Consider the following 20,132-nt stretch of genomic DNA (forward strand, 5'->3'; position numbering starts at 1 on the left):
AAACAACCAGTCGAGCAGAACAAGGAACAGATGTAAAAGGAATAACGGCAGAGGGAGAAACCGAGATGAGACCGATCTAAGAAAATCCAGGGGATGAAGCCGGAGAGGAGGGCAGCGGCAGCAGCGGCAGAAGCAGCAGCTTTCTAGTCTTCATATGCTCTAGGCAGAGAAAGACTTTGCCAGTTGCAAAGTGCAACCCCGAGAACTCGGAACTGCTGTTTGTCTATTTGCTAAACAAACTCTTCCTTGGCTGAGACGCCGGTTCCAGAAGGAGGCTCCCTGTAGAGGCACTTGGCTCTTCCTACAGCTACGAAGATAAACAGCAGTTTTCCAAAGAGCGGATGAACTGAGGTAAGCAGAGGGGGAAGAAATGAACCCCCCTGGGAGAAGGAGGTGCAAGGCGCTGCAGCAGCAGGAAACCCCGGCTGGGCAACGCCTGATGTTCCCCAGGAGAACGGAGACGTGCGGAGGATTGCAATGGGATGCTCTGGCTGGAGAGCAGCTCCCGCTCCGCTCCGGGAGAGGAAGCCAGAAGCGGAGACGCGGCTGCAGCGGTGGACAGCTGTGCACTCTGGCCGCCGCGTTGCGCTACCTGCTGGGGCTCTTCCTCCACATGTGGCTGTGGACTGCCTCCGGCTCGTCCGCTCAGGTGTACAACCTCAGCCTTGCGGTGGACGAAGGGCTCCCCCCGGATACTCTGGTTGGGGATATCCGTGCTGGGCTGCCTGGTGAGCAGCAGGGGGTGGGAGACGGCTTCTTCCTGTCTGAGGACTCGGGCGACTCCCCGCTGCTGGACGACTTTCACGTGGACACGGATACAGGCATCATCCGCACGGCGCTGAGCCTGGACCGCGAGCGGCGGGACCACTACAGCTTCGTGGCGGCCACGCTGCTGGGCGCCGTGGTGCAGGTGGAGATTACAGTGAACGACGTGAACGATCACTCACCCCGTTTTCCAAGGGACTCCCTGCAACTAGACATCTCCGAGCTCAGCCCCCCGGGCACAGCATTCCGCCTGCCTGGGGCCCGTGACCCAGACGCGGGGCTGTTTAGCACCCAGGGTTACACCCTGCTGCAGCCTTCCGAACCCCCGAAGAACACCGAGGGACCCTTCTTCCAGCTGCGCTACGGAGGCCCGGGACAGCAGCCTTCCTCGTCGGGCTCCTCCTCTTCTTCCTCCTCCTCACCCCTGGAGCCTTTGGACCTCGTGCTGGTGCGGCGTCTGGACCGTGAGGTTGTCTCTGCTCACGAACTGATGATAGAGGCATGGGACGGCGGCAGCCCTCGGCGCACTGGCCGCCTGAAAGTGGAGGTACGCGTGCTGGACGAGAACGACAACCCGCCGGTCTTTAACCAGAGCGAATACCGAGCCACTGTGCGCGAAGACGCCCCGCCGGGCACCGCGGTTTGCCGGGTGCACGCCACAGACCTCGACTTGGGGCCCAATGGAGAAGTGCGCTACAGCCTCCGCGCCAGGCAGCCTTCTGCGGGCGGGTTAGACAGCGAGGGGGCTTACTTCTCCGTGGAGGAGCTGAGTGGCTTGGTGCGAGTACGCCGGCCGCTGGACAGAGAGTTTCAGTCCTGGCACCAGCTGGTTGTGGAAGCCCGGGACGGAGGCGCGGAACCTGAGGCCGCCAGCGCTCTGGTATCCATTGCAGTGCTGGATGTGAACGACAACCGGCCCACCATACACTTGCTCTTTCTGACTGAAGGCGGCGGTGCTCAGGTGTCAGAGGGCGCCAAGCGCGGGGATTATGTAGCCCGAGTCTCCGTGTCCGACCTGGATGGGGACCCCGAGGAAGAGGAAGCTGCCGAGGTTGTCGTGGGTAGTGAAGGTGGCAGCGCAGGCATCACACTATCTTTGGAGGGCGGCTTGGGCTCCTTCGCACTGCGCCCAGGAGGCTCCCAGGATATCTTCTTCCTCTGCGTGGAGGGGCCACTAGACCGGGAGAGCCACAGCCAGTACGAGCTGCGGCTGGTGGCCACGGACTCGGGGTCCCCGCCCCTTAGCACCCAGGAGACCCTCTTGCTTCGGGTCACCGACGTCAACGACCAGGCACCCCATTTCAGTCAGGAGCGCTTTTATGCCTCCGTGTCTGAGGCCGCGGCGCCCGGCACTGCAGTGCTTCGTCTCAGCGCAACTGACGGAGATGAGCCAGGCACTGACCAGGCCAGGGTGCGCTATGTCCTAACCCAGGTGCAGTCCCCGAACGACTGCAGCCCCGAAGACGTAACTCCTGGAGCAAGATGCGCTCCTCTGGCCTTTGCTGTGGACCCGGAGAGCGGAGTGATAAGCACTACGCGGACCTTGGACCGGGAGGTCCAGGAGGCTGTGGAGCTGCAAGTGGTGGCCCAGGACCTCGGCCAGCCTCCGCTCTCCTCCACCTGCTGGGTGAGCGTGACTGTGGAGGATGTGAACGACAACGAGCCAGTCTTCCAGCGACAGGTGTACAATGCCAGCGTAGCTGAACATGCCCCTTCCGGGCACTGCTTTCTGCAGGTGAGGGCAGGGGTGTCTGGAGACCGGTGGCGGGAAGGGACAGGGGAGGTTTTCAGAGCCTTGAAGGGAAAGGGCTCCTTAGTAGTATAGGAAACTCCAATGACCTGAAAACCAAAAAAAGACCCAAGTTCCTCTTTGACGGAGGGAAATAAGTGCATTCTGGCTTTCGAGTTTTCTTAATCTGTAAAAATCACAGGCTTGGCTGTAGTACTGGGGAAAGAGCAATGGGCCACGAATCAGTTCTGAACTGTGTTCAGTTCTCTAGATCTGTATAACTTTGGCAATTCACTTCACTTATTGAGGCCTGTTTCTCCATTTACAAAATAAAGAGATTCCATTAGATTATTTCTAAAGTCTCTTACAGTTCTAAAATTTTAGAATTTGGAAGCAGTTATTCTGTTGGTCGAAGGATTTTTGTTTCCTTTATTCTGTGTGTATTCACAAAACTAGTTTGAGAAAACAAGACAAAATAAAATTGGCTGAGTCCAAGTGATCACTAGGATACCCCAATGCCTCATTTATTTGGGCGCCATTGAGGAATTAAGTATTGCATGTGTATTTTCTAGATAAATGATGCCTTATCCCTTTAAGCTCTCAATTAAAAAAAATATTTGAGCGAAACGCTTTCGGAAGAGTATTTCACACTTCCCTGTCTTCTTAAGACAAGAAACACTGAAATTAATTCAAACTTTTCTTGATGATCCAGGCCCATCATTAGGAACATCATTTGTTCTATTGAGATGCCTGTAGGGGATGTAGGGCTGTACACTACTGCTGTGCTTTTAAAAAATTCTCCTATCTTCTTTTTATAGTTATTTTTTCTTTTCCTCTCTCAAATTCAAGCTGTTAGCATGATGACAGCTGTCATTCCCAGCTGTACACACGCCTTTTTGCTGCTTCTAATTTGGCCTAAGCAGGAAAACCTGCTCAATCAGTGGGATCATTACAACTAAGAGCAGAGTTAAAGTAAATAAGGTATGAGGAGCCCTGTTATGTAGGCGCTACATACATAAAGACAACCCTTTTTGCATACTTTTTTGTGTTTCCCATCTGTGTTTTGAATAAGGGACCTACAGAGGAGTGAAGTGTCAATGAATTTTGGAAAGCGGTTAAGTGACCAGTTCTGTGAATGTGCAATTGTCTTTATTCTTTTTAACAGTAAATACAGCAATATTCTTCACTCTTTTTATTCTTCCCCACCCCAAAGCTATTTGTTTTAGGGATATACTCTTCCCAGAGGTGACTTTTTTTTTGGAGGGCGGAAGGCAGGGTAATTGTGGCTAAGTGACTTGCCCAAGGTCACACAGCTAGTGTGTCAAATATCTGAGGCAAGATTTGAACTCAGGTCCTCCTGACTCCAGGGCTGGTGTTCTACTCACTGTGCCACCTAGCTGCACCAGAGAGGTGACTTTTAATGATGAATTTATGATCAGTGAAGGCTGGACTTAGGATGTGGGGGGTTGAACCAATGAACATTTAAGGCCTCTTCTAACTCAAAGGTCATGGACCATCATAAGATGGACATAATGTGAGGAAATAAAGGCTCAGAGAGATGAAATTACTTGTGTAAAGTCATTGGGATGAGTATCAGAACCAGGATTTGAACACAGGTCCTCATTCCAAATCTTAAGCTCTGTCTACTTATAACTGATACCAGGAGACATGAATTCCCTGGTGTGAATTTTTTGTACATTAATTAATCACCTGAGGATATTGTCCTTGTGGTGTCATTTCATTCATGTTGACTCTTTGTGACCCCATTTGGGGTTTTCTTGGCAAAGATACTTGGAATGGTTTGTGATTTCCTTTTCCAGCTCATTTTACAGATGAAGAACTGAGGCAAAAATTAAATGACTTGCCCAGGATCAGACAACCAGTAAGTGTCTGAGGCTGGATTTGAACTCAGGAAGATGAGTCTTCTGATTCCCAGCCTCATTTTCTATCCACTGTGCCACCTAGCTGCCCTTGGTGTGAATTATTACAGCTTGGTTCTTTTACTTCATTGGACAGATAAAGAATCAGACTTAGGGTAACTTTGATTAGAAATTGTTTGATCTTCAGTATTTTATGCTTTATGCAAGGTTCTCTTGTGGTTCTCCAAAAAGGCTACCAGTACTCCAGGATATGCTTGAAAGCACGTGGTGCTCCACCAATAATTACTGAGTAAATCTTCATAAAGGAGATGGAAGGGGCTGTGATGGGCACCAGTAACCCCAAGTTACAGGAAACTTAGGAGTTCTTACTTGCTGGGCGAGCCCAGGTTATGTGCTGTAGTTTGTTTGAAGTCAGTGCTTCTTAAGCTGAGGCTTCTGGAGCCCCAACTCCATGACCATAAAGGGAAGTACCTTCAACCACTTTGGATGCCTCCACTTTCTCTCCTTTGAAGCATGGAACTCAAGGCAGTGTGATATGGTAAAGCACTAAACTAGGAGGTAGGGGGAAATGCCACCCCACTATTAGCCACGTAATTTTTTTAATCTCTTTCTTCATGTGTAAAATGGGGATGTGGATGTCTGCCCCGTGTCCCTCACAGGGTGGCTAAACCAATCGCTGTCTAGGCGCTTTGAGAATTAGAGAGTGATTCAGAAATCCAGGGAACTATCAAAAAGTTAAAGAAAGTAGCTTACCTTATTGAGCCCTGACCCTTTTTTATTTTCTAGCCCAGTGCTAGGCACATAGGAGGGACTCAGTGAATCCTTTTTGGTTAGTAGTAGTAGAGCCTGAGCACACCTGAAGTTTCTTTCAACTTGAGGATTCTATGGTTATAGGATTGATTTTGAAAATTTTGTGGGGTTTGTTTTTTTGGTGGAGAGGTGTTATGGAACAAGTTTTTTTTATTGCAGGTAGAGACTGTCAGTATTCTTACCTTGTCTTTATTTGTTTTTTGGAAAATTATTTTTTTTGCAATAACAAAACTCGATTTTCTTTCTCTTCTCCCTACAGCTGTCCCCAGGTGAAAACCAAAAATATGCATAGCCAAGCAAAACAAATTGCCATATTGGTCCTGTCCAAAAAATAGATGTCTAATTCTAAATCTGAGTCTATCACCCCTCTGTCAGGAGGGAAATCGTGCTTTAAATTGGCTGTCAAGTTAAATTTTGTAAGGAGAGGTAGCGTGAGATAATAGAAAGGCTGACCTTGGAAAACCTGGGCTTAAATCTCACCTCCTCCACCTACTAGTTGTGGGACCATGAGCAAGTGACTTAACTTCTCAGTGCCCCAGGCAACTTTCTATAATTCTGAATTATGGATGAGAGCCTGCAAGAATTCCCTATAGAGATGAAATTATAGATCAAGAGCCCCAATATCCCCCTAAAAAGTTCAGGATTGAATTTGACTACTCTCCTGGGAGCACCTAAGTAATAGCTTTAAAAAATTTAAATTTCATTTTTAAATAACAAGTATTAATTTTCTCTCCCTCCCACCTTCCCCCATGCAAATAGGGGGAAAAAAGAGAAATATGAATCCTTTGTAACAAATATGCACCATCAAGTAAAATAAATACCCATGTTGGCCACGTACAAAAAACGTATCACTTACTTTGCATTTTATGTCTCTCTCCTCTCTGTTGGGAATTGGGTACCATTCTGTATCACTGGGCCTCTGGTATTGATAAAAGTTCTTTTGCCTTTCAAAATTGTTCATTTTTACAGTGGTATTATTATATACATTGTTCTCCTGCTACTGTTCAGTTCAGATGGCATCAGTTGATAATGTCTTCCCAGATTTTCTAAACCTTTCCCTTTTGTCATTTCTTATGATAACTGTATTCCATCATATTAATATATTTTATTTACCTGTTCTCCAATTGCTGGGCATCTCATTAGTTTCAGTCTTTGGACACCACAAAAAGAGCATATAGAATTATTTTTGTACTAATGTGTTCTTTTCTTTCTTTGATCTGAGTGACACCTTTTAAAACCTACTAAATTGGGGAATGAGTAGAGCTGATAATCTGGGCCCAGAGAATATTTATTATTTTACCTCTTCTGGAAGATGGAAAATAAGAAATACCACTCAAAACTGGACTTAGTAGGAAGTTCCCTGCAGGACAAGGGTCTTAATTGTACTAGCCAGCCAGTCTCTGCTAGAGCCTGATTTGTACAGTTGTGCCTAAGGTAGCTTCAAGGGAATGGATGGTTCTACCCCTTTAGGGCCATTTGGGTTGACAGTTAAGGCCAGTCCTGTTAGCTGATGAGAACTAGAGGTGAAGTGATAAGAGCCTCACTTATGGGTGGAACCAGCTTAAACAATAGGACTCTTAGGACAGATAAATCAGGACAGAGAGAAATAGACCAGGCTTTCCTGGGTCAGCAGGCATAGAGTTCAACAGAAGAAAGGCCTTAAGGCTTCTTCATGGTCAATGAAGGCTTTCCCAGTGGAAGGATCTTTGGTGTCCTTTGGGTAGAGTTGAGATGCCGAGAAAGAGAAATGGAGTCAGGCTGTGATGTGTCTCTCAGCTGAGACAACTAAACCAATCTGGGACCTGATGGAAGTTCTCTCAGATTAAGATTTCAGTGTTCTATGTCTATGTCAGTGGATAATCAGTCTGTGCTTTTATATTCTGTTTTCTTTTACTTTTTCCTTGGTTTCTTAGTAAAGCTCCTTTAGAAAACTCTGCCCATTGTCTCTACCTAGATTAAGGGAAGAAAGATTTGGTACATACCTATATAAAGAAAGCTGTTAGAAAAATGAGAATTCAAGTGGGTATGATCAAGGACTGAACTTGTCCACCTTCTCTCCCAGGGAATGGGTCCTGCCTTACTGTAGGTGGTGAGAATGGAGCCCTGGGACTTACTCTGCATCTTGCCCTACCTTCTTCCAGCTGAACCTTAGCAGCTTCCCAGGGTTCCAGTCCTAAGGCTGATCCAGAGCAGCTAACCTTTGTCCCTTTCACCATATCCTAAATCATCACTGATACCTGAACCCCAACCCAAGGCATCTTCTGAACTTCTGGTCCATTGGATCAGCTTGGCACCAGATTTGAGATACTCAAGCCAAATTATCCTAATTATCCTTCTGTCACTGTCTCATGGTGCCAGTTTCTGTCACCCACTTCCCTTTTAACTTACCTCCACACATTGACTACGGAAATGCATTTTTCTAGGATTTTTATAAGCTAAAAGAGGGCACACAAATTTAGAATACCCCAGGGGAAGGCAATTAATTGAAAATGCCAAAAGAAATAATGCTTAATTCAAAATTAGGTGACTACAGACTTCCTAAATTTTGCTATCTAGCTAACAGCTCCTAATGTCTACCATTGTCCATCCTAATTTCTCTTAATCCGGGAGGCTCTGGTTCCCTTTTGAGAGGGTCACACAGTGGAAAGAATAGTGAATGTGGAGTAAGAGTTATGGTTTCAGGTCTCATGTCTTTTACTTTCTACCTGTTTGATCTTGGCCAACGTATTCAGCCTTTCAAGGCCTCATCTGTGAAAGGAGAGTTGGACTAAATGGCCTCTGAGGTCTCTTATATTAGAGTTCTGAGTGAAAATTGTGTCTTCCTTCATAAAATAGTTTTGCTTTACACTTTACATGTGTGTAGCCTGGATTGAGCCTGTTCTATCCCTTCAGGATCACTCTGAGCCAACAAGGAAAATTATCTTATTGAATGTTTGGGTTTGGGGAGGGGGGAAGTCCACATATATGACTAAGTAATTGCTTGGCTAGCCACATGTGCAAGGTTGATAATGTACTGAATGGTTCCTGTTAACTGAAAAAAATCAGAATACTTGAGCCTGATGCACAAAAGACCGTCCCTTTCTTTATAGGACTGGATGTCCAGGACTGCCACATCAAATAACTACTTCTCTAAGCAGTTCAGAAAAGTGTCCTCATTCTTCATTGCTATTTTGACTAGTCTGAGATTCAGAATCCACACCTTGAAATAATTGTGTGAGTTTCTACCTCAGTTCCACAAGGAAGATGACATAAAGGGACAGTCAGTTTGACATCCCTCCTGAAAGGAGTGGAGTTTGATGTGGAAACTTTGGCTTTCTTTGTAACACCGAGCAATGCTTTCTGATGTCCCTGGTAACTTAATATTCAGTTCATTTTTAGTATGAGACGATGCCTGTCAAAAAGATGAGCTGGATCAGCCATTTGTCATTGTAATGCCTAATTTTTGTTAATCACCTTCATCTTCAAGAGAAAGTTAGATGTGCTCAATCTAAGTTAAAGATCATTAAGCACCCTGCAGCAGCTCCACCAGCATATGTTACTGGGCCCTGCTGGAGGACAATGCAGAATACTTGTCAAAAGTATGTGCCCTGTGAGGTCTGAGGGGGAAGGTCATTGTCAGGACAGGCGGGTAAGAGAGGCCTTCATGAAAGGTGTGACTAGGAACTATGTTAGAAGAAGACCATAAAAAGATTTAAAAGTCCCTGCTGTGGAGGAACTAATATTCTTCTGGCTGTGGAAGTAAGGAAGGAGAAATACACAAATGCATTGCGCACATTTGCTATGTACACAATAAATGAATATGAAATATACACAAGGTAAAAAAATACACAATGATATTGTGTGGTTTGTCCTTTGTTCTTGAAGAAGACCATAATGTCAGGAAGATGATGCCATGACTTGAAAGTGAATTAGATTTAAGTGAGGGAGGGCCGTGCAAGGTCACCAGCCTCACTTTCTCCTCTGGAGCCACCTGGGTCTAGTGACCAGATATAGATCAGGATGACTGGAGATGGCCCAGACACAGTAACATGGGAGAGGAGGAAACCAATGACTGTGCTATGGTAGGAGCATCCAGAAAGGCCTCTTGTAGGAGGTGGTATTTGAGCTGAACCTTGAGGGAAGTTAAAGCAATACCAAGAGGGAAAGGTGAGGAGAAAGTGTATTCCAGGCATGGGGTTGAGCCTTTGCAAAGGTGTGGAGATTCAAGATGGAATGTAGTGCCTGAGGAATAGTGAATAGGTCACTTGGGCTGGATCTTAATGAGTGGATAGGGATTCAATAGGCAAAGAGGGAGGGGGGCACTTTAGGAATGTGAAACAGTATCAGGAGAGGTTTGGAGGGGATAACATAGGCATATTCTAAGAGTAGAGTAGGATAGGGTGAGGAAAGTGATGTGAAATAGGACTGGAAAGAAGGGAAACGTTGAGTGGTAAAAGGCTTTGAATGCCAAGTGAAAAAATTTGGACTTTGATTCATAGGCAATGGGAAACCATTGCCATTGGCCATTAATAATATAACTAGATAATTATTTGACGGTATAATTATTTATATGACAGTGGCTTGAAGGGTTGGGTTGGAGGAAAGAGGGAGGAGAGCAAGAAGAACCCATCAGAAATCTCTTGTAGTAGTCCAGATGGCTGGCAATGAAGGTCTACGTGTGGTGGGTATGGGAAAAGACAGAAAGGGATGGTTTCATGAAATGTTCCCTTTAGTCACAGTTCTATTTTCTATGACTAAGTTGCATTTCTTGATAGATTAAATTGTAGTATCATTAATTTTGTTCTTGTTGCCCCTTTCACTCTCCTACCAAACCTGGAATTTAACCTGTGGATAATCCCTATGCCATCTCCTGCATACTATGCTGAACTATTCAGAAGCAAGGCCAGGAAATTTCTGTTTTCTCATGAGCTATAAAACTGTCTCTTCTAGGAAGCAGTCATTTATCAAACCTCCAAACCTTGGCTCCATATTTTATCCATTTGAAAATTTCTTCTAATATGCATGGATAATTGAAGCTTCCTCTTATGACTGCTTGGCTTAATTTTTCAGCGTTCTCAGTCTTGTTTAACATTTCAAGCTCAGTCTTACTACCTTGGCCAAATGATCTGTAGTATAGCTCTACAACTACATTTTCATAATTTTGTTATGGAATTTCCTTCCACAGAGATGCTGGAACACTTCACCAGTGGGCTAAGATTTTGTTATTATTGCAATTTATGTGGTCTGGTCCCTCATGTATAATGCTATACTCTCTTCTATCTGATCATCATATTGCTCATAGGATTGCAGCCCTGTGTCTGATTGGTTATGAACCTTACATTTCAGTCTTAGAAGCCAGATATTTCCACAGGAATTTTGGGAGACTGTCTTGTACTCTTTCATAATCATCAATTTTTAATTTAAGTACTTTCATTACTAGAAAGTCATCTAGTTCAACCCCTTGATTTTATAAATGAGAAAACAGACCTATAGAGATAAAGTGCCTTGACCAGTGTCACATGGAGAATCAGTAGCAGCTTCAGACTGAGGCTCCCTGAGTCCAAATCCAGCCTCTTTCCTCTGCCCCATGCTGTTTCTCATGCTGCCTTTGATGTGGTCTTCTGATTCAGGTGGAGCCTATAGTTATTGGACAAGAAATACCACTAAAGGTTTCCCCAATCTTGATGAATATAAAAACCCTTCCCTCTTATCCAAGCATTGACTTTGGAGCTCCTTAAAGGAAATTCACCATGTGGAAATCTGATTCTGTGGAAATAATATACGTTAACATTCCCTTTCATGAGCCTCAAATGAAGTAATGCAGGTAAAGCCTTCTGGAAACTTTAAGATGCCTAAAGTACCAATTATCATCATCATCATCACCATCATCATCATCACCACCACCATATTGTCTTTTTTTAAAGAAGTTCATATCAAAACAATCCTGGGACAAGTCCCTACCCCACAACTCTTCTTTTATATTTAATGTCCTGGAGACGATTACTTTATAGATACTTAGACTACTACAGACTATAATTTATAGAAAAAATAATTGCTTTTAAAAACTGAATAACAATATTGAGATGCAAACTTATCTTCTTTTTTAATGTGTTCAATTATTTTTAACTTTCATTTAAAAAATTTCTAGTTCTAAATTCTATCTCTCCCTCTACCTTCTCCCCCGCACACTGAGAAGACAAGCAATATAATATCAATTATATGGGTGAACTCATGCAAAACATATTTCCATATTAGCCATGTAGCAAAAAAAGGTGCAAAAAAGAATACTTCATTTTGTATTCAGAGTTCATCAGTTCTTTCTCTGGAGGTGAATATACACATAAACACACACTCTCTTTTTCCACTTGTTCCTGCCTTAGCAGCCTATAAACATACTCAGATTTTAATTAACCTAAAAAATAAAGCCAAAAAGTCTCATCTTTTCCCCTCTACCCATCAAGCTACTTGTTTCAACTTTTTTCTCCACTTCATGGTTTAACTACTTGAAAAAAATCCTAAACCAGTGTTTGTACTTCTTTCCCATCCACTCATTCAATCCCTCACAGTTGGGCTTCTTGCTCCACAGGAATTGCTTTCTCAAAGGTCATTGATCACCCCCTTAGCCAACAGCCTCAGTTTTTATCCTTCTTGATCCCTCTGCAGCAGTTGCTGCTGTTGAAGACTTCACCTTGAGGCTCTTTCTTTTTTGGTCCTCTATGTCGCCATGTTCTTGGTTCACCTCCTACCTCTCTGGTTGCTCCTTTTCTGTCTTCTTCATTGGCTCCTCTCTCTGACGTCTTAAGGTAGGTATTTTTCAAGGTCCTCTCTCTCTCTCTCTTTCTCTCTCTCTCTCTCTGTCTCTCTGTCTCTCTCTTTGGAATTGCAGTTGAACTCATGCCACCTGTACACAGACTTAATTAAACAATTATTAAATGCCTACTAATTACAAGGAACATAATGGGGATACAAGGATGGAAAAATCACATAGACTTTGCCATGAAAGAGTTTATAAGCTTACAGTCAAATGCTGGAAGGATGTGTCATACACATCTATGTAAGATACAAGGTGGAATGTGATAGGGATAAAAGTTACAAAGTGCTAGTAGAGGAGTTGAAGGAAGGAGAGCTTACTTTCTGCTAAAGGAGTTTAGAGAAATGAGCCTTCAAAGAAGAGGAGGCACTTGATTTAGGCCTTAAAGGAAGAGAAGGATTTTAATAGGTGGAAATTGGGAGAGAGTGCCCTCTAGGCATGAGCAAAGTCTGTCTGAATTCACCTAGGCAGGAGAATGTTGGATAAGATTAGCTAGTTTGGTTGCACACAGAGTAAATGAAAGGGAGCTTATGAAGTAAAAGCTGGGAAAAGGTGGGCTGCAACCTGATTGTGGAACTCCTTAGAGGTCAGAGCAAGGATTTAATATTTTATCTTATAAGATAAAAGGCAAAAGGGAGCCACTGAAGATTGTTTCAACAGGGAAGTGGCCATATTGGTAGATGCATGATTCCCCAATTCTGACATATCTCCTGAGCTACAGGCTCACATTTCTAACTGTCTTGATGGACGTTTCTCTCTGAATGTCTTAGTGACAATTTACACTTATCACATCCCAAACAGAGACAAGCTTTCTCCTCAGACTGATTCCTCCTTTTGATTTCCTTTCCTTTTCAATATTATCCACTACCTATATACATGAAATCTTAGTGTTGTGATCTTTGCCTCTTGTGACTTCCTCACCTCCTACAGTCATTCAGTTGCCAATGTCCTCTATGATATATTTATAATGCTTTATCTCTTTTCTAATCCCTCTGCCACCATCTTAATACAGATTCTCAATATCATTTAATCTCCTTGGGACTCAGTTTACTTATCTGTAAAATTAGTGAGCTATACTAGATGAATCTCAAAGATACTTTCAGCTCTAGAACCTACTGAAATGTATCTGGATTACTACAAGAACCTTCTGCAGTAATTGGTTTCTGCTCCCACTATCAGATTCATATTCTTTTCCTATGTTCAGAACCCTTGAAGAGCTTCCTAATGCATACTGCATAAAGTCCAGAATCCTAAGTCTTGCATTTGAGCCCTCCATAGCCTGGAGTATCCCTACCATTCTAGCATTCTAATGTTACTTCCTTCTTTGCGCACAGCACATTCATCAAGCTAGACTTTTAACCATCCTGTTGTACATCTTTATTGCTTTCTCACCTCTATGACTTTGGTCCTGCCATTAAATGAAATAATACCCTTGCCCACTCTTCCACTTTTTGGACTCCTGCCTATCCTTGACCCAGTTCAAATGATATCTCCTTCATGAAGTCTTCTTTGATTTCTCCAAGTTGGCAGCATTTTTTTTCTGTCCTCCAACTTCACTTAGTATTTGGTATCTGATTTTTTAAATCAGTATTTATCAATTTTCCATATATTCTCTACCTTATAAACCTATAGCAGCATGGAATAGCCTCCGATAATCTTCTCAGTTTCTTTTGTGCTTATGGTCATTTTCCTATCTAATTTCTGATTTTGGTGATATGTATTTTCTCTCACCTTTAAAAAATCAATATGCTAGTGCTCTGTAATTTCATTTTTATTTGTAATTATTTGTTTTATTTGTCATGGTGGAAAGAATACTGAATTTGAAGTCAGAAAGCCTGGATTTGAACCTCACTTTTACTACTCACTGCTACCTATATGATCTTTGGCAAATCCCTTCCTAGCTAGGCTTCAGTTTCTTCATGTGAAAAAATGAGGAGGCTGGGATACACAATCCTGAAGGCCCTTTCCAGCTCTAATCCTGTGATCCTACTCCAGTAATACTAAAAATATCTTTTTAGGGAAAGTACAAAATATTCTACTATGTAAGGAATTAGTAATGGAAGTTAGTAAGTACTTTTTGCCATTCAGTTCAGATCCTTTCTCAGGCTCTGCTCATTTACTATAATTACTCTTACCTCCACTTTAATCTTCTTTGTTCTACACTGGAAATGTGCTGTTGATTTTTATCTAAGAGCCTCTATGTGTGACTTTTTGTAGGACCATCTTTCCTATTTTTAATTCCTTTGTTGTGATCTTCGCCTTTCTTCCCCATTTCCATTTTGAAAGTCACCCAGTGGTTCTCATAATCCTGCTTTGTAGTCATGCATCACTTTCTTGGAAGAATTCAGGGAATTCTATCAACATTACAACATGATGTGTGGTCTTAATTGTTATCATGTGATGGCAGATAGCAATGTGTACATGGAGAGTTGGCCAAATGGGCATGGAAAATTTAATTGGTTTGCTAAAAGTTCTAGCAAGAGTCAGAGCTTGAAGTGGTTCCCAATTTGACATCAAACTTAGATCTTCCATCATTTTTATGCCAGTTTTCTTATGTGCATGCTAATATTCTTATTGACATATAATGATAGCTTTTGATTTCTAATCCTTAGGTTGCATTATTGCTAGGTGCTAAAAATATAACAGCCATGGGGGTGACCAAAATGTTACTGTCTCCTAGAGTTACCGTTTCTATTGAATAAATATACTTTTTAGTTGCTAATAAGGTGGATTAATAGGATCCCACATGAAATATTGATTTAGATGGATGATACCTGACACTTCTGGCTGAATTAAACATCAAAGCTTCCAGTGTTCAAGCTGCCTAACCATATAAGGGGAGAACAAGGCACAAGAAGGTTTTAAGGCAGGTAGAAATAGGCACATTTTCTAATATTATCTTCCTCGTTCCTTTTTCATTCTAATTGCAAACTCAGCTACTGGGGAAAAAAAGACACCCTGAAATACATTAGTGCCCATTATTAAGAGGTTTTACTATATTAGAAAGTAAGCTTCTTTAAATGTGTAGATATACTGATTAAGCTACCTTTACCAGATACACTAGAATTACCAGTGTATACTAAATAATTTGCATTGCTAAGTTTATATAATGTGTCCTTTTTAAGACATTTTAATTTGAAATAATTTTCTGAGGTCTTGTGCAGTGTAGTATCTTTTATTATTATTTTACTCTGTAATAACAACCAGACATATTAGTTACATTAATTATTGATTGCTGAGGGAACTTCAAATAAATGTCACATGATGATTATGGCTGTAGACCTATCTTGCCAATATTTAATATGTACTGTCCAAAGACTGTGCATTTAGGTGGCAAAGTGGATAGAGTGCCAGGCCTGGGTCAGGAAGACTTAACTTCCTGAGTTCAAATCCAGGCTCAGACACTTACTAGCTGTGTAACTCTGGGCAACTCACTTAACCCTGTTTGCCTCAGTTTCCTCATCTGTAAAATGAGTTGGAAATGGCAAACCGTTCCAGCATCTCTGCCAAGAAACCCCCCAAAGGGGTTATGAAGAGTAGGAAATGACTGAACAATGACCAATCCAAAGACTCACTTTAGAGAATTTTCAGATAGCTTTAGTTGTATTTTCAGAAAGATATACTGTCACCATTTCATGTATCACTGTTTATTACCATTACTATGTTTTCCCATTCGTTCATTTGTAGGGTCCTTGTGCCTTTGCTTTCTTCATCTTGTGTTAGTCTAGGTTTAATTCAACTCAACAAATATTTTATTACCTTTGACTTCAAGGCACTCAACTACATAGGGGGAACATAAAGGTGAATGAGACAGGGGCCCTGCCTACAATGAGATTATTAATACAGTAGCAAAGATGAGATACATAGGCAACTAACTGTCATACAGTTTGAAGGCAGCACCAAGTAGAAAGTGATTGCTTTGGAGTCAGAGGAGCTGACTTGGAATTTTTTTCACTTACCCTTTGCTGGTATTACATTGCACCTCCCTTCATCTCTCAGCCCTCTGGGCTTCCCTCATTTGTAAAGTGAGAGGGTTTAAGTGGATGATCTCAAAGGCTTTTTCCAGCTCTATATACAGGTGAGAACACAGGTACACAGGCAAGGTATACTTGTAGAAAGTGCAGGGAAAGATCTGGGAAAGTTGAGATTACGTCCAACTAGGGGGAGCTGGGAAGTTTTATAAGAAAGAACATTTCATCTGGGCCTGAAGAGATGAATAACATCTAAACAGGTAAAGGGTTTGTGGAGTGGAGTGTGTATTCCAGGCATGGGAGACAGGGTGAGCAAATGCAGGGCAAGGTGAACAAGGGGGGTGTGGGGGTGAGAGGTGTGAGCTAAAGGAACAGAGAGCAGACCTGGTTACGTTTGTTCATGTGTTTGAAAGTCACTGGCTTCCACAAAGTTTTAAGAAACAGGATTTAAGAAAATAAAAGGAGTTCCTAGTTATTCTACCTTTAAATATTGGGGAGGAGGTTTTGACAGGAGCTGGATGACTTTTCAGTGCAGTATACGTTATTCAAATAATTAGTTGTTATTTTCTAAGACCTTTTAGGCTGTCCGACCATGCATAAAGATAACTCCAGTTGCTCTGCATTCTAAATTTATGACTACTTTCCAGTATTACTTTCCTAATTGTAGTTTAACAGAAAATGATTGATTTGTCCATTAATTACAGAATTTTAAAAGAAAACTCTTGTTACTTTCTTAAATGTGATTAAAAGAGTCTCGATCAGTTTTTCCCCCTTCCCTCAAGAGAAATCCTCAACCCATTTTGTTATGAAAATCAGAAGGGGAATTTATTATACAGAAATTATTTTTATAGGCAAGAACTTACTTGTCCTCAACCCATTTTGTTATGAAAATCAGAAGGGGAATTTATTATACAGAAATTATTTTTATAGGCAAGGACAAGTAAGTTCTTATGACCCCGTTTTTACTGAGGTGTTTCAACTCTAGAACCTTGCTATGAAACTCTTTTCTATTCCTTGTGGCCATTTTGGGAATCTGTCCAAAACAGATTTAAGCCTGGAAGTGTCAGCTAGCTCTCCTAGATGACAATTGTACCTATGTTCCATGACACCTAAGGTGGATCTTTTATGTCAGCCCTGGAAACAGCATTGTCAATAAGCTCTAGCATGTCCCATCTCTCTACCATCAAGTAGCATGCTTCCTTTCTTTCTAAGGTGAATTAATGAATATGAGAAAAATTCAACTATCATTGGATGGAAATGTCCCAACTGTCCCTGAGTTCTTGCCGTTGTCAGGCACAGTGATATACAAACGCCTTTCAAATTGGAGGTGGACAGGTGGAAGCAATGTTTCTGGCCTTCCCCTCATAAGTCATTCATGTCATTTTTGAACATAGTGCTGGAGAACTTCAGTTTGCTGGCCCTTACAGGATTCCTACTTAGCCTTTCTTGGTAGCTGTATGGCTGAGAATATTCATTTTCTCCCCAAGCGTGATTAGCCCTGGAATGTGTGAGTGATTATTTTTACTTGTTGAAGTCTTCAAGCTTTCTTTGTACTTTGCCAAAGACATTTTTTTTAAAAAGTGGCTTTCATCCCTTCCTGATTTCATTGTAACACATGTTTTTTCAATATGTTACTTTGCATATGTGAGATATATTCTATCTGTACAATACAGACTAAATTTATGCTGTGCATATATTTTCTAAGAAATTCATGGTGCTTTTCTGGCTGTGAATTATTTTGTTCCTAAAAATCATATCCATGAAAGAGCAGCCATGATGGCCGCTGTCAATCATTCTTAGTAGCTTTATATAATGTACTTTTCTTGATGGACTGAACTTTAAGAATAAATTTATTTTATTTAAAATTAAACACCAACATCTCTTGATGGTCCAAGAATTAAAAGTTTGGTGTTTTATCTCCTTAATTACCTTTAGTACAAGTAGGTATTTACTGGGATAAGTTACTCATTATTTAAGAGATTTGTTTTAACTCATTTTTAAAATTATTAAGCTAATGCTTAGAAAAATGAGGGGATTTTCTTTTTCAAAAAAAGGAAAAAATGTTTTTAATGGTAGCAGGCTATGTCCCTCACAGTCAAAAGGACTTGAAATCCACTGAAGATTTTACTATAGAATTTACTATAGAATTTTTGTTAGAATTTTCATTAAGAAATTTCATTTGGAACTGAACTAAACAGACATTTGGGTATTATTGATAAATAGATATTGCAGCAGGTATTGGAAACACTTAATGAATAAATAAAATTCTGTACTTTGAAGGACAAGACCGAATGAGGTATTGTATGGGAGAAAGGTATTGGAAAAATGCAAAAATCACAACCTATTTTAGTTCAAGATTTTAACCTTACACAATGTCACAGTGCCTGAACTCAAGCCTTTCAAAATATGGAAAAATCAGATTGGTGTTATAATTGTGACCCTGGGTCCTGGACGTACAGGGAGTACAAAGTTATGTCATGTGCTCCATTGTGCGATACTGTCTATATGTAGATTATTTCCAAGTATGCCTCTAAGTCTATTTCCTGCTTGCTTATATCTTGCATAAAACTCTACAAAATATCTTTAAATGTTGCTATTTCCTTCAAAGTATTCCCTTGAACCCACCTCATTCTTCTTTTTCCTACAAGTGTAGCCTTTGTTTGTCATCTCCATCACAAACAAGTAGTAATTGAGGATTTAGTATATGCTAGGAATGGCGGATACAAAGATACATCATGAGATGTTCTGGGCCAGGCCTGACTCAGGCCAGCCTGGTGATTTAGGTTCAGGTTTGGAATGAAGGAAGACTCTCATTGACCATATAACATTTAACAAAAGAAGTTAGTTAATGGTAGGATGGAAAGGCTATTCAGCAAAGATAAATTGTGGATTCACTTGGGCTCATTTTTCCTCCCCTCCACATTTCGTAGCTGTGCTGAATTCCTTGGTAGTCCATCAGGCCTGTTGAGGCTGAGGAGCCCTGATTCTAGATATTTTATATCTTGGGTGTAGGAGAAACTAAATTAATGATTCAAGCCTTAGTCCCCTTTACCTAATAAGTCTCCAGGAGGATTTCATTATGTAACTAATATTAACTAACTAACTAACAATAGCTAACCTTGCTTGCATGGCAGGGGCCTTTGTAGATTTTGCAAAGGATTATTTCATTCTTTGTATTTGGATCACCAGTGCCCTGCATCCTGACAGGGATGTAGTAAGCATATAATAAATACTTATTAATTGATTGATTGCAAAACTAGCCTAGCCTATGTAAAGTAAATGTTTCTCCTACCACTTAAATCCTTTGCTTTTAAAGGGCCTGTAATCTGGTTTGTGACATCTATAGGTAGATGGATGAAGGAAAGGATTGATGAACACGATAGCCAATAAGTCCATAAAATTTCCAAAGAGAGGATAATAACTAAGGATCAGAATAGGTGTATAAGGTTTTGTGGAGGAGGGTAGGACTTGTTCTAAGTCTCAAAGGAAAGGTAGGAATTAGATAAGTGAAGAGTAACAGAAGGGACTTGAGCAAAGGCATGGAGGTTGGAACACATATGATATCTCTGATATAAAGAGAGGTAATGTGTAGGAAGGAGCAGGAGATAAAGGGGCAGTAGGTAAGAGATGGATTATCAAAGGCTTAGTATGCCAAACTAAGATGGTTGGACATTATCCAGGTAGTAGGGAGCCATTGAAAGAAAATTCTTTTGAGTGAGGGTGAGGGGGATATCATGACAAAAGCAAAACCAGTGAGACTTGGAGACCATGTATCTTGGATACATAAGAAATAATCAATAACTATTTATGAAACTGACAAGTTGGATGTGGGAGGGGAGAGGAGTGGGAGAAGTCAAAGATGAGGGCCACATTATAAGCCTAAGAACAAGGAAAATAATGGTACTCCTGAAAGAAATAGGGAGAGTCAGGTGTGACGGTACATCCTTTCTACCAGGGAAGCCTTGTGAAAGTTGGGGGATCTTTGGTGTCTGGGGTTCTGAGTCACAATGGGCTAAGCAGATTGGTTATCCACACTGAGTTTGGCATTACTAAGGTAATCCATTGAGTTGGGGACCATCAAGTCGCCTCTAAAGGGTCGAACTGGCCCAGGGCAGAAACATAGCGGGTCAAAGCTTCTGTGTGTCAGAGTGGGAAAGACCTTGTGAGAAGCCCCTGCACTTTTAGCC

General features: G+C 41.7%; 1 protein-coding gene across 1 annotated transcript in view; it reads left to right on the forward strand.

Moving 5' to 3' along the window:
- Positions 1 to 370: 370 nt before the first annotated feature.
- DCHS2 (dachsous cadherin-related 2) overlaps positions 371 to 20,132 on the forward strand; it is a 323,005-nt gene continuing 303,243 nt past the window's right edge. Inside the window, exon 1 of the mRNA XM_036762311.1 lies at positions 371 to 2,500. Within this exon, the coding sequence (XP_036618206.1) occupies positions 371 to 2,500 (2,130 nt within the window). The remainder of the gene's footprint in view (positions 2,501 to 20,132) is intronic.

The sequence above is a fragment of the Trichosurus vulpecula genome, chromosome 6 (assembly GCF_011100635.1).
Source record: "Trichosurus vulpecula isolate mTriVul1 chromosome 6, mTriVul1.pri, whole genome shotgun sequence".
In the NCBI taxonomy this organism is placed as follows: domain Eukaryota; kingdom Metazoa; phylum Chordata; class Mammalia; order Diprotodontia; family Phalangeridae; genus Trichosurus; species Trichosurus vulpecula.